The sequence below is a fragment of the Archocentrus centrarchus genome, chromosome 10 (assembly GCF_007364275.1).
Source record: "Archocentrus centrarchus isolate MPI-CPG fArcCen1 chromosome 10, fArcCen1, whole genome shotgun sequence".
Taxonomy (NCBI): Eukaryota; Metazoa; Chordata; class Actinopteri; order Cichliformes; family Cichlidae; genus Archocentrus; species Archocentrus centrarchus.
The window spans coordinates 13,112,162-13,136,078 of NC_044355.1; the positions used below are offsets into that span (position 1 = coordinate 13,112,162).

At 40.8% G+C, this 23,917-nt stretch overlaps 1 protein-coding gene across 2 annotated transcripts in view; it reads left to right on the forward strand.

Moving 5' to 3' along the window:
• Nucleotides 1-23,917, forward strand: part of macrod1 (mono-ADP ribosylhydrolase 1) — a 164,612-nt gene that overhangs the window by 108,126 nt on the left and 32,569 nt on the right. For both annotated transcript variants that reach the window (XM_030738974.1, XM_030738973.1), the window contains exon 5: nucleotides 4,630-4,746. In XM_030738974.1, coding sequence (XP_030594834.1) covers nucleotides 4,630-4,746 — 117 coding nt within the window. The remainder of the gene's footprint in view (nucleotides 1-4,629; nucleotides 4,747-23,917) is intronic.

Genomic DNA, 23,917 nt, shown 5'->3' on the forward strand with positions numbered 1-23,917 from the left:
TAAATGGCAACCTGTCCAGGGTGTACCAGCCCTCCTTCCAAACACCCATCCCCACATCCTCAACCCTGAATTGGATAAGCAATGGATGTATGGATGGACATTTTTCCTGTTTGGTTATTACTTTATATTATTGCTGTTTCTTAGTCTGTTTTTAAACTAGATAGTTTTTCTTTACAATCATAATTAATATTAATAATATGTATTAATAATCTCAGCTGCATTCTAAAATAAATGTAGTGAAAGGTCCATATTTTTCCAAAATGTGGTGGAATAGAAGTAGAAAATAGCATGCTGCTATAATCGCTAAGAGGAGGGCGGCTGCCTGCAACTGTGTTTTCTAGAATCTGCCAAACCTGGAGATTTATAGCACATTAAGCTCACAGTTAGTCTGCATACACGTCGCTTTCATTTTAACTTGTTTCTGGCAACAAATTTAAGCCTTACAAGTGAGCAGTGGTTGTGTAAAACAAACCAACAGTGGATGTTAGGAGTTTTTTTTTTTGGTTTTTTTTTTGAAGCTGTCTTGTCCGGCAGCTTAAGCAAGCAAAATTATTGTCTGCATGCTCTGTTGTGCCAAGAGGAACTGTATTGTAGGCTCCTCTTGTTAGTTTTTATTTTATTTTATTTTATTTACAAGTTTAAATGGCATGGCCCAACAACACCAGAGCCAACAGGCAGGAAGATGTGTGTGTGTTTGTGTGTGTGTGTGTGTGTGTGTGTGTGTGGGGGGGGGGGGGGGGGGGGCTTCAATTGCTGCATCTGTAGCCAAATTCAAAAACACAAAAAAACAAAAGAAGACCCACAACAAGCAGCACCTGAAAGAGAAGAATGTTCTGTTGCCTCTCTGTGTGTGTGTGTGTGTGTGTGTGTGTGTGTGTGTGTGTGTGTGTGTGTGTGTGTGTGTGTGTGTGTGTGTGTGTGTGTGTGTGTGCAAGCGTTTATCATGAAACGTACTTGGTTAAGAGGCTGAGAAGCCGCAACGACTCCGAGACCCAGAGATAGACAGAGATAGATTCCGGAAACCCAGGCCGCCTGCAGCCCCCCCATGAGCACTGAAGACCTGAGACCACACATCCCGATGACAACCATGTGCCCAACCCCAGACAAGGAGGACTGAGGTGCCAACTGGCCAAAGGGCAAGAGTCCCAGAGAACAAGCGATGACGGGCAGCCAATCCCACCAGAGGCCAGTCATCCCTGCACAAGCCACGGGAGGGCCCTAGGACCCCAGGGACCCAAGAACTGCCTGACACCAAGTAGAGCCTCCCTGTGTGCAGAAGCGGCCCACCCGATCCACAACCTTCAAGGGAGTGGACCAACAGCCATGCCAAAACACTTAGCCTTGTACCCCGGAACAACCGAGTGCCCGCCTTCTGCGTGGGCAGCAAACATGTCCCACAGGGGCCGAGGCACAGCAAGCCCCAGGTCCAGGACCAGCCATACATGTGCGCACACGCGCACACACACACACACACACTGGACTGGTGGGGTGGCTCGTTTATGTTATGTTATTACATAATTACATTATCCATTTGTAACATTTGCAGTTACAATAATTAGTGTTTATAACTTTTCTTTAGCACATATTCCTAAATACACAGTTACATTTCACAAAGATATAATTTTTACTTGTAAATGTATGTTAAAGGTTTACCTTGAATATCACCATCATGGCCTTCTTCCACTATAATGAAACTAAGAACAGTACACAGAAACTTAGTTTGACATGAAACCTTTCCTCAGTGTTGGGTTGTTGCTTATGTCAAACCAGCCTTTCTGCACTCACCAGACTCTTTATTGGATACACCTTGCCAGTATTGATCTGGGCCCTCTTTTGCCTTAATTCTGTCTTAATTCTTCATGACATGGATTCAACAAGGTGTTGGAAAGTCACAGATTTTGGCCCATATTGACATGATACCATCACACAATTGCTGCAGATGTGTTGGCTGCACATCCATGATGCAAATCTCTCATTCCACCACATCCCAAAAGGTGCTTTATTAGATTGAGATCTGGTGACTGTGGAGGCCATTTGAGTACTGTGAAGTCACTGTCATGTTCAAGAAACCAGTTTGAGATGATTTGAGCTGTGTGACATGGTGTGTTATGCTGCTGGAAGCAGCCATTAGAAGATGGGTACGCTGTAGTAACAACAAGCAACAATGCTCAGGTAGGCTTTGGTGTTTAACCCTATGACACCGGGCAGTCGCTGCTGATGCACCTGTGACCTGCCGTTACTTGCCGTGAACAGGTGGTTAACAATGAGTGTATCACCGCTGAGACGTCTGATGAAACACATTTTGAATTACCATAATTACGTGACCGTTCGACCTATCAGAAAAATTTAAACAGTTTCTGAAAGCTGAGAAATTACACTACCTAACATAGTGTTATTGTGGTAATTATTGCCAGAAGTCCACAAGCAGTGGGCTATTTGAAATACATTGTGTCCCTTATGACACATTCAGCTTTATAGGCTTGATTGGCAGTAAGGGGCTCAGAGTGTGCCAACAAACACCGCACACCATTACACCACCACCAGCAACTGTTGATACATGGCAGGATGGATCCATGCTTTCATGTTTTTACACCAAATTCTGACCCTACCATCGGAATGTTGCAGCAGAAATCAAGACTCATCAGACTACACAACATTTTTCCAATCTGGTCTTGTCCAGTTTTGGTGAGCCATGCAAACTGCAGCTTTAGTTTCCTGTTCTCAGCTGACAGGAGTGGCACCTAGTGTGGTCTTCTGCTGCTGTAGCCCATCTGTTGTTTGATAACAGATGCTCTTCTGCATATCTTTGTTTTCACGAGTGGTTATTTCACTTACTGTTGTTGTCTTCCTGTCAGCTTGAAACAGTCTGCCCATTCTCCTCTGATACCAGCCAAGGCATTTTCACCCAGAGAAGTGCTGCTCACTGGGTATTTTCTCTTTTTCAGACCATTCTCAGTAAACTCAGTAGTAGTCTGGCACATTCAAAGTCACTTAAATCACCTTTCTTTCCCACGCTGATGCTCAGTTTGAACTTCTGCAGGTCAGAATGCACTGAGTTACTGAATGTGATTGGCAGTTGACGAACAGTTGGGCAACTATATCTAACGAAGTGGCCGGTGATCGTATACCCCTATTTTTTTGTGTGTGTTTACAGAGAAACATAATTTCTGTCAGGAGCTTGTTGAGTGGTGATTCTTTGTTCAAAGTATGAAGTACAGTTATGCATCGCATGGAAGCCATATGAAGGTAGTCGAGGCCAAGAGAAATCACCAATTTAAAACAGGACCCTGGGGTTTAGGTTTAGGCAAAAAAAAAAAAACCTACATTTTTGAAGGTTTGGGAAAAATGTTGAAGTGATTTTGGTTAAATATAAATTAAGTGATCATTTCTTTACTCATGTTTCTCCTCATTGTTGACTTTTCTCTAAGCAGAACCGCGATCTTTCCCCTTAACTGAGTGCTGTGGCTTCCCCCAAACCATCAAAAAGCATAAAACAGCATTAGTTGTTCATTATTCAACATTATTCAAACAAATTAAATATGTTTTCAGTGAACATGGTGTTTTATTTTCATTAAAAATCAGCCGTGGGTGCTCTGCTGGCCTTGGTAGTTAAGCAAAGGCCTGTGAACCACAGTGTCCCTTGTTCAAGTACATAATTTCTAATCTCGTATGCTCCTTAATTTCTTTTCACCAATCTTCAAATAAGCACATAAAACAGCCTAAAATACTTGAATGGTTTCACAAAAGAAATTACAAAACAGCACAAAAGAAACTGGCTGTCGAAAAATGTCATTTCTGGAAGACTGCGTTGGACCTGCAGTCATTTCCTCCTCTTCAACTACTTCAACAGTCCCCAGCTGATCAGTGATCAATGAGTCAATCAAATCACAGAAATTCACAAATACTTTTATACTGTCTCTGTATTAAAATCATAAATTAAATGACGAGCGATTCATGGGAGGAATATGGCTTTGCATGATTTTGAGGGTCATTTATTTAAATCTGCTTTTTTTTCTTTGAAATATGAATTAGGCACAGTAATGTTTCACAATGCTGCAAATAATAATAACAATAAAACTGTATCAAAATGAACTTTGAAGAAATGTGTTTGCAAGGGGTGCATAGATTCTGGCTCAAAGTGTAATTGGCACATCTGTAAAATTGCTTCTGCCGCATCATTGCCCTCATGGAAATGAACACAGTCACGCTCTTTAGATGTGGTGGGGATCAAAGACAGATACACATTTCTGAATATTATGTGGATTTATGAAAATTTAATTAATAAAGAGTAATTGACCAAAAAGTCAAAGTCAGCTGAGTCCTTAATAACACATTAAATCAAGTAATTAAGTAAGGCAGTAACCCTAAAATCCATTAAAAAGACTGACATATCGAGAGACAGATGCAAGCAGGATTAGGGGTGAAAAGTTAGTAACCTGCAGAAGACTGAAAATTCAACCGTTCACCACTAATACCAACATTATCCAAGTCCTTTTAGCGCTAAGCCTTGACTCCAGTAAAAGTGTCTGCTGGACTTCAAACAACATTCTGACTGCTGTAAGTAGTGAGATTGCAGGGGATTCACATAAGTAGGCCAACTTTTTAAATCTCCTGTCGTCTCCTTTCCAGTGGACGGAGCAATCCACCGCGCAGCTGGTCCCATGCTAAAAAAGGAGTGCGCTTCGCTCAACGGCTGTGAGACAGGAGAGGCCAAGATTACCTGTGGCTACGGCCTTCCTGCAAAGTGTGAGTATAAAGTGTTTGTGTAAGGCTGCTCCATGCGGTTCTGCTGGACTGCTTCCAGGTGTGAATGTTTGGGGGAAGTGCGACAGCGACGCAAGGTGCTGTGGACAAAAAGAACTGCACAGTTGAGTCTCACTAGAAAAATGGAGGTTAAACAGCTTCATGAATTAAGAAATGCTTTAAATAAGGAAATTGTGCCTTCTTAATATAAAAAGATTCTTCAAAAAAATCATTTAAATAACTTATGGGTTTTTTTTTCTTAGAGAGAACTTAAAGGAGCTCACTTTTCCCTTTTCAATTCAAACCTAAGTAGCAGCAGAAACTTGATGCATCCAGAATAATATCACTCACTGGCTTCCATTTATAGCAAAGTAAATGGCACTCAATTATTAAGTGGCACTCCACTGCAGCTTGTGTAATGTGATGAAACTGTAGGGTCAACATGACAGGACGTGCTTTCCCAGGTGTTCTCCTCCATCTTTCTTCATATCTACGACACCTCTGACTAATTTACATAAATCAGAAGAACTGTCAGTTCTTCTGATTTATTTCAGCCATTTAATTTTAGTTGAATAACCCTGAGAATCAAAAATATTAGGAGCGTGTCATTTTTTTTTCTAGGACAAAAATAAGCCTTTTGTTATGATTGATTTATTGGTGGTGGGGTTTTTTGCGATTACAGTACTGTGCAAAAGTTTTGAGCCAGCTGTTTCTTTATATTTTAGTAGCAAAATAGAAAACAGGTGCAGTGATTTACTGAAACATGTGCAAACGTACATGGAAATACAGCATATAGGGCAAAAACAGCACAGCCTCAACTCTCTTAGACAAACTTGTAATTTCTTTAAGTACATTACTGTGCAAAAGTCTTGAGCCAACCTCCCTCTCAACTCCAAGGAGCCAGACTACCTGACCACTGATATGTACACACACACACACACACACACACACACACACACGCACACACACTGCCTTTGTTTTTGTTAAACCACTTAACACTGACCTATGAACCATTCAATTGTTGTCAGTTTTAAATTGCATCTTCAGACACTTTGTTACTAGCAGCCTGTTGCAGAAACACATCTTTTGTTCCAATTTCTTTAGTTGAATCTACAAAAAATGTCAAAGAAATACAGTTTGGCAAGCATAAAATAGTATTTTATGCTATTAGCTGAAAACTTGGCATATCTCAGCATGTGTTCTTAGAAGAAAAAAAAAAGAGGGAACTGGAAAAGGGGAGGACAAAAGAAGTGGCAGATCTTTAAAAAAAAAAAAACTGTCTACAGTAGATGAACTGTATCTGTATCATGTCCTTAAGCTGACACAGGAGCTGAGAGATGCATCTGACCCCTGAAGCCTCATCAGAAATGGTCTCAGTGGAAGTGTAATTTAAAAGAAAAAAAAAACGGGAAAGATTTGGAAATTAAACAAGAGGAAATGTCAAGTTTATGGTTTATGACAACTGATTAAAAACTATATTACAAAATGAATTGTTTAGTCACACACTGTGTGCCACTCTAGAAGCCTACAGTTCAATACATTACTTGGGAAAGTCTTACTAGGATAAAATTATGTAAACTGCAAATAAAGTTTCATGTGGTTTTCTTTTGTAACAAATAGATTTGATTAGATTTTATTTTTCATGTTCTATTAATAAACATCAAAAAATGAATTCTGTGTAAATTCTGTAGACTTAAATATAATCAAAGCATAACAGATAAGATGGTTAGAAAACAGACACATTATTAAGGGACAAGAATATCTCCTGGTTAAATTAAAGGCAATTTTGTGGAAGTTTTGTCTGAATTTTTAGAAACACTTTTAGAAACTGGAATATTAAATTTGCTGACTATTGGTTGCAAGTTGGAGCAACAGATGTTGAAGAAGAGCTTCTTTTACAGAGTTTAAAATGGGGAAATTTTTCACATTTCAGGTTATTGCATTAACGTTATGACATAGCCACATACAATAACGTGTGAAATGTTACATTTTTTTTCACAAGAGAAATTTCTTTGCACATATCAATGTACATGTTTACATGGTGCATTATCACCAAGCGGTCGCAGTTGCTGCAGCTTGTATCACTCTGTTGTCTGGTTACATTTCTGGGAGTCAGGACGGGCTAATTCAATATAGAGTTATTGGATTGCTGAAAAGCCAGATGATTCAGGTGATCTCTAATAATCAAAACAATTACTTGTTTTGTAGTAAATAGTGAATATAACTATGTTAGAGTTGGCCAGCTTACCTGTTCTGTGCCACCACCAGTGTTAACATCTTTGTCAGCTCAGCTGCTCATCCCACCCAAAACCTCAGATTGGGAACTAATTGACTAACATGAGCTCTGTGTGGAACTATAGTGCTGTGCTGGCACTGAAGGCTTATGCAAAAGGTGACAAAAATTTAAAAACTGTGGCAAAGAGGAGGTAATCATAATACCTTAATTATTCTAAACTGGATATCAGTCCAGTCCATCAAAGTCTGTTCACATCTGTAGGGAACTACTACTAAGAATGTGAAGAAGGTCGGATAAATCCATTTGCGGCTCCAGAGAGAGCTGAAGAAAATCTGATAAACTTGAGACAATTTAGGTTGCGGCAGAAAAAAAAAAAAAAAGAAAGACATCTGGGGGTGTGGAGTTAGAAAGGAGCATGACACTAATAGGTACAGAAATAATGCAGTAGCCAAGCTTTGAGCATAATAATGGCCACCCAGGTGTGATTGTGCGTCAGTGTGTTTTTTAAGCGAGATTAAAGCCGAACTGAGACTGTGTGATATCAGCTTCTGGTTCTACTGAGAGTTTAAGTTCACAGTGGCAGAGAAAAGGAAAGAAGAGAGAGGGGGGAAAAAGGAGAAGAAATGCTGATAAAGGCAAGCTCAAGGCAGAATGGAGTGCAGGAGTAGAAAAGATAGATAAGGAAAGAGTAGGAGAGAGGAAGAAATAAATGAAGCAGCGGAGAGGAGAGATGTGAGAGGAGCTGAAGACTGAAAGGAATTAGGGGAAGATGAGTTCTTACATTGTCTGTTCTCCTTTGTTGGTTCACTTGTTTAACTTTGAGGATGTTAGCTGTCATTTTTGTGAGCATGAGTGGATGCTGCTGCTTGTCACTGTGGGTTTTTATGTGTGCATATTTATGTGTAATTGCGTGCATTTGTTTTGCTCTCCTGTACTCAATCATACAGTCTGTTGCACAGACTGCATTTACTCATATATTGGTGGCTACAGTGTGCAGTGCAGTTATATCCTTGCATGCAGTGGGGTCTACCTGTCAGGTCCTATCAGTCTGTTACCTGTAACTCTGTCAGCATGAGATCTCTGTGACTGACATCTTTCTGACTCACTGACTGACTGACTGACTAACCATGTGTGGGTGTGTGTGCATGTATGCGTGCACAACACCCTCTCTGTGTTGCATTCATTGTGTGCGTGGCCATTACCCAGCGTGTGGTAAGGAGGCTGGTTCTCTCCTCCCAGACAAAATATTAAGTCCCGAGAATAATTCAACATGCGTCTGCTCCAATGCTTAAACACTCACAACAGGGCTTGATTACCTCTCAGCAGGAGGGAGAGAGAGTCAAGACAGCAACAACAGAGAGAAAGCAAAGGAGGGATGACAAAGCAGGCAGAGGACTGCGTGAAGGCAGAGGAACAGCTGAAGAGAGAGAAATGAAAATGAAACTCGACAGGAGAGAGGCAGAAAGGTTGAGAGACGGGGCTCCGTCTCAAAGCCAACACTTTGATCTTGATTTGTATGGGCTTGCCACCAGATGTGGGATTTCAAGAGCATCTGACTCACAAGTTGCCAAATGGTCCAGAAGACCTGCTGTCAGCCCTCTATGCAGAGTGTCCATCGATGATCCCGCAGCCACTTAACCATCAGCATCCTGGTATCGTAACCTAGCAACACCCAAAAGTGCACGCCACACTACTGCTGCTGTTTAGCAACAGTTGCATGCAATTTGGAAAAGCTGGTAAATGACAGCTGGCCCAGACTGAAGTCAAATCTTAGCCAAAATGTAAAGGCAGTTAAATCAGAAACTGTCAGCTTTGAGGCATACGAGCCAGTATAATTAGAAGGGACTCAATTAGGAGAGGAGCCGTCTGTTTGTGTGTGCTGCTCACTTGTGAGCCTGATCAATGCTGTAAGATGTTTCTGCACATGTGTAGGTGTGTGCAAGTTTTTATTTATTTTTTATTTTTTTGCTGTTTCCAGACAAGGGAGCGTGGGCCAGTGTGTTGTCTGGATGACTCATGGCCTTGAGCTCACCTGTGTACCGATAAACACAGCTGCAACCCTGCTAACTTGTTCCCCAGCCAGCTTTACTCCCCCTGCTAAACACACAGAGATACAGCACTGGGGACAGAAGGTGCAGAAGGGTGGGTCAAACGATAAGACAACTGGCATCCACATTCACTTTACATTTAGAAAAAGCAGTGCTTGGCTTTACTGATGTCAATAAAGACAGCTACGCCAGGCTCAGACAGCAGGTGTTTTGGGCATATTTAACCCTGATTCACTCCCATCAACGTTTGGAGGAGAAATGTGCTCTGAGACCAAGTGGCACTGATGTTCAGCCCAGATTATCTGGTAAAGTGAAGAGTGTACAGAACCACTCTTTAACATCAAAAACTGCTTGCAGATTAATTAGATAAACAATTTTGACATTTGGAGTTAAGATCTGGATTATCATGTAGTTAGAAAACAAGACTCCAAATAAAGACAACAAGCAGCCAGCTCTACTGCCTAATAGCTTTTTGTGTGTAGAAAGAATGTGGAAAATCACCAAATAGTTAAATGACCCAGACTGGAAAAAAAAACAAAAAAAAAAAAACTGTAATATCAGCAGCTTTTATCGAAGTGTAAACATCAGTCTCAGCACACCGTACTTATCTGCAGTGCCCTCTTACATTTTTTCAGTTGAACTCAGCTTGAGTTGTACCTCCAGATAAAATGGCAGCCTTTGTTTGTTTCCCAGTTGTATCTGTTTTCAACAATGTTGCTATGTTCCCAGATCTCACTGATAAGTGCCGTGTTATCACAACTTCTTATTGACGGTTCTGTTTTCCCCGTGAGATCAGCTCAAGCAGTGTAAACGTCCAATAAGAAATGACTTGGTGTCTTGGGGAACTAAGCTGGACATGCAACACGGTATTTCTTATTTTCACCTCCAGCAGGTCCACAGTGTTGAGATTATTACCTGAAGATACACGTTAGGCTAAAACTATGTCAAACTAGAAACATTGACCACTTGCCTTCAAAGTAAAAGTTGCACCTTTTTGAAATGTGTTAGTTGTAGCAATAAAACACAACTTTTACTTTGAAGGCAAATTTTTTTCCGCTTGTATGGCTCTGCATCGCTTCCAGTTTTCCTGCTACATTTAGATCGTTCTGTGAAGAATGCTCACATGTGCGATTTCTGTGTCAAATTTCCCTGACCATCATGTCGAGAATCATTACAAGTGACAAGACGTGTTTCTCCAGGTGCACGAGGGATAGACTCTTGCAGTGTTCAAATCTGAAGGCCGCTTATAAGGTCAGAAGTAGGAAACTTTAATCGTGTTTTCTTTCTTTCTTTCCTTTCTTTTGTTGGCTTTCATGGGGAATGTGCACCATGAATGTGTTCCTGCAGGATCAGACTGTCAACACAGTTTTCTGTATCAGCCACACTTTCACCCACTCTACTCATGAGATTTATCTCACTGTGACTCTGTTCTCCACCCCAAAATGAAAGTTTTCATATGCTGGAGTGTGCACTGCAAATGATCAGAATGGGACTTTCCCAGATTCGTCAATCAAGACAGCTTGAATTGGTCCAGGACCTCAAAGGAGTTAGCTGCCATATTTAAATCTGGTACAGCTTTTGATTTTTATGAGTCGAACCAAATGTTTTTTATTGCACCTTGTGTAGGTGCAAGTACTGCCAACTTAAACATTATTAACATACTTTGTAATTATGAGACTGAATTTGCACCTGGTTAATCTGCACCTCACTAAACTAATAAACTTCTCAGTATTATTGCAAATATTACTTTCCGGTGTCTCGTGTGCCAAATACAGCACAGTATATGGTCTTGTGTTTTGGGGGAAATTGGCAGAAAGTAAAAGATACTGTTTGGGGAAAGTGGGAGTCGCACAGTTGGAGGTGGAAAAAGATGGAGGGAGAGCAAGATGGATCTGGAAAAGATCAGATAGAAAAAGGACTGAAGGAAATAGAGAAGCGTAAAGTAAGAGAGATATCACTCTGTCAAAAACTGGCTGTTATGCACCCCTCTCTTTTCTCCCTCCCTCCCGTCTCCCAATTTCTGTTCCCTCGGTGGCCAATTACCGCTAATTAAAATCCTCACTGCAGCTCTCGTGGACTCCCCCTCTTCTTCTCCTCTCAAAACTCCATCTTCTTGCTTCAAATGTTACCCTGTGTTTCTCTTTCTTTGAAGACATGGTGTTTCTCCCCATCGTGATCAACAACTTAAACACCTTGTTTCCCCATGCTCTTCTCATCTTCTTTCTCACCTTTATACCTTTTCACCCTTTCTTTTTTCCTCTCATCTTCACTCCTAAATTTGGTTCTTCTTTTTGTTCTCCTCCCACCGTTGCTTTTTTCCTCCTCATCTCACCTCCTCCCCTACTGTTCCTATCATCATCAGTAAGGTTTCTTTAGTAGTGCCAAGAGACTTGACAAGGCTCTGGGCTAAAGACTGTAGCAGCCTGACTGTGATACCTTGCTAGTTGATGAGGTTTTTTTTTTTTTTTTTCCTCTTTTTTTTTTTTTTTCTTTTCCTGATAAGGTTGTCGACATCTTTGCTTCTTCCTGCCTCAGTGTCAGCAGTGCGATCCTTATAGGTGTTAAAAAGCTTCGTCAAAACTGCTGCTGCTGATGAGGAGTAACGTGATGATGATGATCACAGCAGCAGCCGCCTTGGTGTTAATTCATTCAGTTAATTCATTCGCCTTGAAGGAGAATAAGGGATGGAAAAAAGGCTCCAGTGTTGCTTGGCTCAGGGATGGGGAGTTGGATAGTGGGAGTGAGAAAAGTAAAGAACATCTTTGCTGCAGCACTCTTGATGAAGAGAATTATGTCCGCTCCTTTAAGCATCTGCATCTTGTTCCCCCTTTTCCGTCCACTCGTCCTGTTTAGAATAACCGCCTCTCTGTCTTTTTCAGAGAAAGGTGGAAAGAGACAGGCAGAACCATAGGGCCTTTTACAAGACCTGAGCCTTCCTATTGTGCCAAAACCGAGGCCTGGATTTAGGAGCTGTATCTGCTTGGCTGAGCACAAACTGAGGCTGGGCACACAAAGGACCAGCTAGCCTTTTTCCTGCCTCCTGCTTTAAAGGCAGATAAAGAAAGGCGAGGGACAGATGGAGGTATGAGAAGAGAGAGCGAAAGGGGAGGGGAGGTAAAAAGATGGACGAATGGGTGGCTGTTAAGTATGAAAAGCAGAAGCAGTGACTCGTGGCCTCTCAGGTAAGAATGGTGTGAGGCCACAGGAGGAGAAAAGGGGAGGAAATAGAGGAAGGGGACAAAGCCAAAAAAAGGGGGGTATCTGGGGTGGGGGGGGACAATAAGCAGGAAAAAGGCTAGAATGATAGACAAAAAGAAAAGCGGGTGTCACCGGATGGCACTCAGTCAAGTTCTCTTAAGGCTTATGCCAGTGTAACGCCCACTTATGAGAGAGAGGAGACACACACACATACTCTCTCTCACTCACTCTCTCTCACTCACTCTCTCTCGCACACGCAAACACACACACACACACACACACACACACACACACACACACACACACACACACACACACACAGTCTCCCGCTGCCTCTTAGGCTGAATTTTCAAGGCGCATGCAAAATTTATTTAGCTTTTCTTCTCCCGTGTTACTCACTGGTTCCTGTCCTACCTGTCTGTGCCATTTCATTTCATTATGTTGTTCTGTCACTTTATTATTGTTTTAGCAAAAAGATCATACAGCGAGACAGTGCTTTTATAAAACAAGTAAAGCGGTATGTTTCATAAAAGCGGCTCGGTGCCGTCTGCAGGGAAGGAAAAAGGCTCTTGTATTATAATTAGGTCAGACTGAATTGTGTTTTTACATTTTGATAAACATAGCTTCTTAGCATCATATTCTAATTGATCTGATAAGCACTTCAGTATTCTCAGGTGGAAAATGAGGAAAAAAGCACAGAAACATTAGTGCTTTGCAAGAAGAGTCAGCTAAGACTTTGGTGATGCAGCACTGATTAAATATTGCTCTTAAAGACATTATTTGTATTTTGCACCCATTGCATTCAAAGAGAAGTATTTACCCTTTTTAATCCACTGACCACTACTGGCTCCTTTACAAATATAGATTTTACAACAAAACTAGTTTATTAATATAATTATATGAGTTATGGCAGGTGAAGAGAGGCAGTCATTTTTTTGAGGTTATTTAATGGGAAAAAATGATATTGTACTCATACATATACATAGATTAGTGAGTAATCAACAAATTGATGCACTCTCATAAACAATACACAGATGTGGGCACAGGTTTGTGGAAGCTCACTATAGATCGGCTTTGCTTCAACATTGGCTTATGACTATATTTGACCAAGAGAGTGCTAACTTATCGTCTAATGTTGACTAAAGGTTGGTTAGCATCATGCATACATAGAATGTATGGTTGCATTGCACAGACACAGAAACTTGCTGACTACTGCTATGGAACATATAAATGGACTTTTAGCACATTTAACTGCCTAACAAACCACACTGTTTGCCAAAAAAAATCCATTAAAAATGCTCCAAAAGGCACCAACTTGACAAGCAGAAGTTCAGTTCTGTGAATTAAAAACAGTGGAGGTGACCTAACGGACAGCTTACAGCCAAGTCGGCTCCCAACTCTGAGTTAAACTGGCCTATGCATAACTTATTATGGAGCAGGTTTAGCTGTAGAGACCAAAAGCTTTGTTGCACTAGGCTGTAAATATTTTTATTCGTGCTGTAAAGGTGGTAGTTTTAACATGGTAGTCAGTAGAGATTGACTGGCTTTTTCACCGGGCTTTAAGGGGCCATTTGAGGAGCTCTAGCTGAAGCATTATGTAGTGTAAAGACACCTAATAGATTCAAAAATAACTACCTGTGCTAAACAAAGTAGTTTGTAAGGAAAACATTGAAACCTGGCTGGAGATTTAATGAACTGTTTCCTCAGATGTTTTCCTAAGAAAAAGGAGGAGGGAAGGGATAAGAGGAGAGAGATCCGGATATCCAGTGAAACTGCAATACTGACTGTACAGTAAATTACTTGACAACTGGCTACAACCATTGCACAGAATAGCTTTTTTTTTCTTACCCTCTGATGTAGTTTGTTGCTCAGAGCCTTTGTAAATAATCTCTGCTGGGTAAAAATCAAAGAGCTGCACATCTGTTTAACAGTGGGTTGTGATTCCCCTCTCTGTGTGGGAGAGTAACCTTTAAAGACCCACCGAAGCAAACACGCAATACGTCACTGAAATGCACAGCCACAGGGTAATGACAGCCATTAATTCACATTGCATGCCTAACATTCATCTGTAGGCAGTGTTAAATTTCTTCTTAACATATAAACCAACGTGTTACACGCTCAGTGTGTGTGCATGTTCATATAATGACAGTTTAGAGACATTTAACCTCTAGCTAGATGATAAAACGTGGCTGTTATATGCATTTCTTTCTTTTTTTTGCACTCTGTGCAGACACTACAGTGATGGCTGATGTTGGGTAGATGGGAAAAATGTTTGTGCAAAATCAGCAAGTTTCTTCCTCATTAATCAACAGAGCCAAACTGAAAAACACCAAAAAGCAAAACTTATCTGATGAGGTGGGAGTAATTTGATTGCATCTACTCATTATTCTGAATAAAATCTGGGCTTTACTGTTACTGTAGCAACGGTGCATAAAACATTTATGTGCTGTTACTTTCAGAATATTTCTGAGAATATAGTATATCAAATGGTGATATACTATAGTTTTGACTATGACTTGTACCTACACTCGGGTGTCTCTGTGATTATTTTTCTGTCATCAGAGAAAAATGTTATGGATGAATTCACATTAAAGTTTTTACCACAGGTGGGGACCGGACCAACTCACAGTGAATTTATACTTCTGTGTTAAATCGAGCTGCAGGTACATTGTAACCCCAAATCTTTCTGAAGGCCCACGCTGTAACCTGACCTGACCGTCGTGACATGGCTGTGACACCTCCCTAGAAATGTAACTACACGATGCAGCCTACACAGATGTTAATGTTGGTAATGGCATTGGCCACTTGCGTAAGCTCTTCATAAATACACCGCAGAAGTACAAATTTAGAAGTGATCGTTTTTGAAGTCAGGTATTCTGATCCAGGAATGTTTGGAAGGATTCTCTGCTATTCTGAGGGAAAATTGGACTTTTTTCATCATATTTTCTAAAAATACATATCAGTTTGGAGCAAGAAAAAATTAAAGATATCTTAGATTTTTTTTTTTTTCTTTTTTCAAAAAGTGTACCAAGAACTATGTTCATACAGCATGTGGAGGGATTTTTCAGCCTTGGCAGAGGTATGCAGTCTGAGACTGTGCTTTTATTGTTGCCATGCATGTTATGCTCACTTCACAGAAGAAAATGACTGTTTATTTAGCAGTGCAGTTTAATAATATCATTTCACTGTTGCACAGAAGTATGTGAACACTGTTATTGTTCTGGAACTGTTTTTTATGTTTTATCCTAAGGCCTGTGAAATCTCACTGAAGTTTTTCTCTGTCATCTTAGTATTCTTTAAAAATCTTAAAACCACCTCTGACTTCCTTGTTAAGCTTAAGGTGAGACAAGGTTATGTCCTCCTCTTCTCCTGTCTATTGATTGGATCAGGTCCCCAAAGCACAGCACATAAACTAAAAGGCAATCAGTGGACTTTTTCAGGCAGCTTGGAGTTTTTGCTATTATCTTTGCTACCAGCTACCCAAACATCTGAGAAATGACAGACAAGCTTGACATATTTGTTAGGCAAACAGATCACGGCATCAACACCTCCTATACTCGAGTGACGTGTGTTGATGTACAACACTCGCGGCACCAGTTTGAATAACAGGTGAGCCACTTCAGTGTGCAGAAAACCTAATTACGCCGCTTTATCAGCAAGTGCAGCTGGAGAAGAAAAGCCTGCATCCCAAAGGGTGTTTTAAGATGGACAACCTGGAAATCTGGAAGCCCAAAAGTGATGTGTGAAGGATGAGTTGGTAAAGATGAAGCTCAACAGTTGCTGCAGCCTGCACATGTGTAAATGTGTCCAGATGGACCTCAATTTGGCCATTAATCCGTCGAGGGACACCCCATTGTATATTCAGTTCTTTAAGAAATGTTCACGTAGCATTGTATAGTCCTGTTTTTATTTATCTCTGGAAAAGAAAGTGATTTAATTGCAGGTAAACAACAAAACTTAACCTTGTTTTACTCATTAAACAAAAGATATTAACAAAAATGCACATTCTGAGAAAAAAGTTAGGACACCCTGTCCCCTCACAGCTTGTGTTACTCCCTTTGGGTGAAATACCTTCACAGAGATACTTCCTGTAGCCATCTACTTGTCCCTGACACCAGTCTGAGGAAAGTTTGCCTCACTCCTCAAGGTAGAATTACTTCAGCTCTGAGATGTTTGAGGGGTTTCTTGCATGTACACCTCATAGCATCTCAGTGGGATTAAGATCTGGGCGTTGACTCAGCTATCAGGACTCTCCATGTCTTAGTTTTCTGCTGTAGGGCCCATGATGACATTTTAGGGTTTTTGGAGGCTTCTTTTAGCATTTTGTGGTCTGCTCTTGGGGTGAACTTGCTTGGACAACCGGACCTGGGCATGTTGGTGGCAGTTTTGAATGTCTTCCATATGTATACTAATTTCCAGACAGTGAAATGCCTGATTTCAATTTGTTTTGAGATCTTTTTAAATCCCTTACCAGATTCATAAGCTTTGTGAGATTGCAACAATTCAGATGTGCCAGTTGCTTTTCTAAGATGACCTTAGAGAAGCAATTGGCATATCTGAATGCTCCAGACAGCAATCTGTCAAAATTACTTCCTGATGATTTGATTAACAGCACCTGGCTGCTCCTTACCCTTTTAATTCGTATGAAAGCTGTAAGGGTGTACTTAGTTTTTCACATGGCTGTAATGGTAGTCAGACACCAAATTTGTAGTGTTTCAACATGACATGACTCCTGCACACAGCTACTTCCCAGGTGACTGTTACCAAATCACGTTAATGTGCGTTTGTGAACGGGTGCAATGTTTTATTGTCCACAGACTTTTGTATTGTTCAGATATGATGGTCTTGAATTAGCAGACAGAGGATTCAGAGCCCTTCATTTGTTAGGGAAACCAAATGCACTCACAGAAGACAATTGTGTATGGTTTTTGAATGTTAAATACACACACACACACACACACACACACTCTCTTACTGTCAGTCACACACTCTTTCAGAAGACCTATCCAATTTGTCTTTTTAACACTACTCCTCACACATGCACTCACATACGCTCCATAACGCACTATCCACCACACTCTTTCCTTCAAACATAAATCCCTCGCATATCCTAACATGCTCCGCTAGCTTTCCATCTCCACACTGAGCTCCCCCACACCACCTCCTCTCTCCTCACCATCTCCTCCACTCTCTCTGTGTTTCAGGGTAATGTGAGCCAGCAGCCGTAACACTGGGGTGGGGAGTGTGGGGGTGGAGTGGGGTGGGGGGTTGTTGATGTATGGTGGAACTAAAGCAACCCTGCCGATCGATAATGTAAACAGGAGCGAAGAGAGGCGGTAAATAAGGCCAACTCCTGACAGAACTGTCTACCTCAGGTGACGGAGAGAGTGAGCCAGAGGAGGAGAGAGAGAGATGGGGAGCAGGGAAGAGGGAGCGAAGGGGAATATCTAATACAGGGAGACAGGGACAGACAAGGATGTAGGGGTAAAGAGGATAATGGAGGGATGAGGAAAGGGTGGAACCAATGGGGCAAGAAAAGAGAGGCATGTGCGGGATGAAGGGACTGATAAAATGGAAGAAGAGAGGTGGAGATAGACAGGAGCTGAAGGAGGCACGGAGGAGCAGGTAGAGGTTGACTGGATGAGGTAATGGCAAAGGAGGGAGGGAGGACAAAAGAGGAAAGTGAAGCAGAAAGATGAAGTGAGGAAGAATGGATGGAAGCAAAAATAGGGAAGGGAAGGAGAGGACAATTGGTCCAGCAGTGAGGATCAACAGCCACAGCTATTACACATTACAATTCAATTTTAGCAGAAAACACTGTTTGCAAGTGTACGGTAGCGGTGACATTTAGCTGATGACATGCAGATGGATGACCAGCAAGTGACCCGCTGTTGAACCAAACCAGCACAACACATATACAGTATGACAAAAGCACACACACACAGAAGGCTAATTTGTGGACCTAGTCGACGCTGGGGGCTTCGCTGATGCATTGGCGTGGCTGAACAATTCTTTGAAAATACACACACACTCAATGTGTGCTACTTTGGGACTAGAGGGTAAACACACACGACAATGTAAACAGTCTCACAACTCATGCACAAACACACTTGGAGTACAAATGTGTGCCTTAACTGTTTTATTATGTTTACACTGTACTCCATTATGTTTGTCTTTTTATTTCTGATCCTGTGTGTTTAGTAATTAAACAACAGTGTCTGTGAGTGTTTCAGCTGCTGTTCATTTTAACCACTTTGCACTTTCTGATCAGTCTCTGCTGGTATTTAAAGAATTATCTGCAGCTTCGTCAAACACTATAAATTGCCCGCCAAGTGACGATTCACAGTGGTGATTCATCATATAACCAGTTCCTGGGAGCTCTTGAATTTGCAGTTTTAATGACGTGCCATTTCTCATGTCTGTATATAAAACTGGGGTTTCTAGTGCTCTCCCAACAGCTTCTTTATTGTTTAAAATACAGCAATTAGTTGTCAAGGCATTTTTTTAAAATAAGAAATAAATGGTTTAAGTTTAAAAATATTTTAGCAAAAATCTAATTAGCTTATTTCTTCAGGCAGGTCCTTGGAGTCCTGAATACAAACACTCTTTCCTCATTAATTTTTTTTTTAAGCTGGAACTAGAGGAAGCCATGAAGAGCACTAAAAGTAATCAATAAAATAATTCAAAAATTAATTCTAATCTATAATGGAAGCCAGTGAAAAGAGGCTAAAGCAGAGCTGATGGAGCAGTATCTACAATGAGCGGAGAATTCAGATGAATTTTACATCAGACTTTAACTGAGGAAAAACAGGAGATAAGGCTTTTAGAAAGCCTGATGAACATCAAGGAAAGCTAATTATTGGCTTTCAGCCAACAATAATGTGATGATTTCATCTCATCTTATTATTCTTCCTGTTTGTGTTGTCTGACCAAATAATTTTATGAAGGCTGTGATTAACAAATGTATTTTTAGAGCTTAAGCAGCATTTTTTTCTTTAAGAACTGACAAGTTGCAACAATTTTGATAATCATTTTATTATTTTATTAGATAATTAGGTATCAAAAATTCAGTTTCGTAGCCTCTGAGCCTCTGTTTGAATATTTGCTGCTTTTCTTGGCTTTCTGGGTTTAAAAATGTGTCATCTTGGGCTCTTGGAAATTAAAATAGGCATTTTTTTAAAAAAAAATTATGTTTGTAAACCTGAATCAACTCATAGATAACAAATAGTTTGACACATTAATTCAGTGCTTTACAGTACACTTTTTAGCATCATCTACATTATTTGTGATTTTCCATCCATGTGTCATATCATAATGTCTGTCAATTTATCTGACACTCAAAACTTACAGTATTTACAGCTTAAATAAGCTTCACTTTATTGGGTACACCTTGCTAGTACCAGGTTGGACCCCACCCCCTCCACTTTTACCTTTAGACCTGCCTTAATTCTTCATGGCACAGATTCAACAAGGTGCTGGAAACATTCCTCAGATGTTTTGGTCCATATTGACATGACAGCATCTCACAGTTGCTGCAGATGTGTCAGCTGCACATCCGTGATGCGAATCTCTCATTCTGCCACATCCCAAAGGTGCTCTACTGGATTGAGGTCTGGTGACTCTGGAGGCCATTTGAGTACAGTGAACTCACTGTCATGTCTAAAAACCAGCTTTGACATGATTTGAACTTTGTGACATGGTGTGTATCCAGCTGGAAGCAGCCATCAGAAGATGGACTGGTACTTATAGTGTCTTTCTACTCAGTTGAGCACTCAAAGTGCTTTCTACTGCTTTCTAAGTCTCATTCACCCACTCATACACATATTCATGCAACTATTTTATCCATGTCTAAGCACTTTCTAGCATTCACACCAGGGTTATAATAGTTTTGGATTTTACATTATAGTTTAGTTTTAGTTAGTTTTTACTTTTTTTTCTCTAATTCAGTTAGTTTTAGTTAGTTTTCAGAGTGGTTTTGCTCGTTTTTATTAGTTTTTATTTTTGGTTTTATGCTTAGTTTTAGTTAGTTTCAGTATTAGTTTTAGTATTTTCATACTTAATCAGGTACGCTTTAAAGATACCCTTTAAAGAAATAAATTCAGCAACCAACTGTTCACAGACAGCAGCACTACATGCTAAATGTGTGTAATATTAAGGACACACATGAACATCAACAGGGAGAAACAAACAACAATATGAACTCCAAAACTCGATAAATTCTACAATAAACTCCCAATAAAGTTCAGCCTCAGTGCAGCAGATTAACAACAGCTACATGTGTTTGACAAAAACAAACTCCTTGAAGGAGTCAAAGCTCAAATCCAGCTGCATCCTGATGTTCTCTCCACCTGATGCTGCTTCTGTTTTGGAGCTAGCTTGGTTAGATGCTCGCTGATTAGACTTGCAGGGTCTTTGCGGCCTATGTAGCCTACGGAAGTGTCCGACCTCATGTCCGCATTTATGCATGTATAGCTGGATTGCGTGTGTTAATTACCTTGTGGTTGTGTGCTGGGGGTTTTTTGGTCCTTGCTCTTTGTGCTCAGTTTTTAGGGTGCAAACATATTTGTCCCTGTTTTTTCACTTTCTTCATTCCTTCACGTCCATTTCCATAGTTTCAGCAGCTCCCTCCAGGAATTTGCTGACATTTGTGAGTCCTTATATTGATGCTTTGATTATTAGTCCTGATTGTTATTATCTGACTGATAAAGTAGCCGGAAACGCACAAGGACTAAACACAACGTTGTGGGCTGCGTTGACCCGACGAGTAGTCACGTTTCTCTGGAGGTGCAGGCCGGGTTGCCTTGTAGGATGAGAGCGGTTTCCGTAGCTGCCTTGTGTGCGCTTCTCAGGTCTACTTTGATGTTGGTGTTTTTTTTCCTGACTAAGAAGTGTTCCGTACATTTTTCATCATCCACAACATCATCCACAACAAGACACTCGCTGCTATCTGTGCTATCATAGTAAAAAAACAAAAAAAAAAACACCACATGGGACTCTCTGAGGAGCAGCGCGGTGTGCGCACGCACGCACATGCGCACCCATTTGCCCGACGGCGTTCCGAGCTTAAACTCGGAGAGAGGAAAAAAATGATTTCATATCAATCCACAAGACTTTTGAAAAAATAACAATATCTATAATTTCAGTTAGTTTTAGTTAGTTTTGTAAACTCACAATTCAGTTTTAGTTAGTTGTCGTTTCTTCCTTTTAATTTTAGTTTTTATTTATTTCAGTTAACAACAATGTTTTTTCAATTTCAGTTTTCGTTATTTCGTTCGTTTTCGTTAACTATAATAACCCTGATTCACACACAGACTCACACTCTGATGGATGCATCAGGAGCAACTCGGGGTTCAGTATATTGCCCAAGGATAATTTGCCATGTGGAATGTAGAAGTCAGGGATCCATCCACTGACCTTCCAAATGGTAGATGATCTGTTCCACCTGACCCACAGCCACCTCTTGATGGGTACACTGTGATCATAAAGGAATGGACATGGTTAGCAACAATACTCAGGTAGGCTTTGGGGTTTGAATGTTGTTCAGCTGGTAGTAAGGTGCCCAAAGTGTGCCAAGAAAATATCAGCCACATCATTACACCACAGCAGCAGTCTGAACTGTTGATACAAGGCAGGATGACTCCATGCTTTCATGTTTTTTGTTTTTTTTGGGGTTTTTTTAATATCAAATTCTGACCCTACCACCTAAATGTTGCAACTGAGATTTAGACTCACCAGAGCAGCCAACATTTTTCCAGTCTTCTATTGTCCAATTTTGGTGAGCCTTTTCTTAGCCAACAGAAGTGGCACCCAGTGTGGTCTTCTGCTGCTGTAGACCATCTGCCTCCAGGTTTAGCGTGTTGGCAGTTCAGAGATGCTCTTCTGCATATCTTGATTGCAGCAAGTGGTTATTTTGAGTTACTGTTGCCTTCCTATCAGCTTGAAGCAGTCTGCCAATTCTTCTCTGGTATCAACAGAGCATTTTCACCCAAAGAACTGCTCCTCACTGGATATTTTCTCTTTTTCAGACCGTTCTCTGTAAACCCTAGAGATGGCTGTGTGGGAAAATCCCAGGAGATCAGCAGTTTCTCAAATACTCAGACCAGCCTGCTTGGCACAAAGTCACTTAAATCACCTTTCTTCCTCATTCTGATGCTCAGTTCATCTTGGCCATATCTAGATGCCTAAATGCACTGAGTTGCCGCCATGTGATTAGTTGATTAGATTTGTGCTAACAAACAGTTGAACAGGTTTACAAAACAAAGTAGCCAGTGAGTGTACATTATATTAATTATTTTATATAAACACACCATTTACTGTATTTAATCAGTATCAGTGTCCAAGTAATTCACTGTACATACTGTCCATAGCAGCATGTCAAGCCCTGTGTCCTTCCCCTTGGAGTTTTTTAAACATTGAGATATCATTCAGTTCAGTATCATTGATGACTGCTTCACTTTGATATGCTTCACAGCAAGCGACACTTCCTTTTAAGAGGCTGAGTCACTTTCAAACAACCTGTGGATTACCTAAATTAAATTTGTGATTTTTGCCCAGGCTTACTATATTGATAGGCCAGTGAAGACATAATGCAGAAGTATAGCAGAGTCCACAGAGCATATTGTTGTTGCTGTACTTAACAGCTAATGAGCCTGCAGCCGGTGCTTATTGAAAATACTGCAAACAGTGACTGGCGGGGGATTAACTCTGAAATGAGCTTCAGCATCGTCTCTGAGCTGAGATTTGGAGTAAATGTGGACTGAGAGAAGAGATGGCCAGGAGATGTGCAATCATCAGGGTTATCAAGTGTAATCCTCCCTTTGCAGATTACAGATGTTTGTCTGAATTAGCCTCACGCCACCTCTTGAAGATCATTGCTGCTGAGAAGCTGCGGTAATGATTTGTCACTCACACAAACACACAAAACATTATCACTTGCACGTTTTGCTCTTAAACAAAAGCCTAATGTTGCATTAATGCACCCTAAAGAACCAATGAGCCATAGCGCAAGCTGCTAGTGTCCAGAAGCCTTCATTAAAACATTTCTGTTGTTGGTGTATTTAATAACCACCATAAATTCCATGTGCTAGGAAGATAGTGATACACAGTGGTGCTTGAAAGTTTGACAGCTATTCAGATAGCACAGTTAAATGAGACAAAAATCCTGTGCTTATTTGAGAAGAATTGTTTATTGATGAAAAATGATACAGTAATACATACCTGTGAGGGTGGAAAAAAAAAAAGCATGTGAACCTTTGGTTTCAGCATCTCCTGTGACCTCCCTGAGCAGCAGTAACTCCAATCAGACATGTCTGGCCACTGCTGATCAGTCCTGCATACCAGCTTGGAGAAATTAAGTACCATTACTTGATATAAATGGCTTCAGCTATGAGCTGTTTCCTCACTTGAACAAAACACATGGTTCAGCAGTGGCTTTCTTCTTGCAGCACTGCTATGCGGCCCTTTATTATTCAGTGACACAAACACTAGCCAGTATGACAGAGGCTTTTAGTTGCTCAGAAGTCACCCTGGTTTCCCATGTGGCCTCCCAGACTATTATATTGTTTACTGTTGGTGTTATCTATTGCTCATCTTTGTACACAGCATAGACGGTATACAAATGGGTGTAGCTACAGTGACATCACTCAATGGTTTCTGAAGTCCTGTTTTGAAGCCTCAAGATGAGGATTTTCAC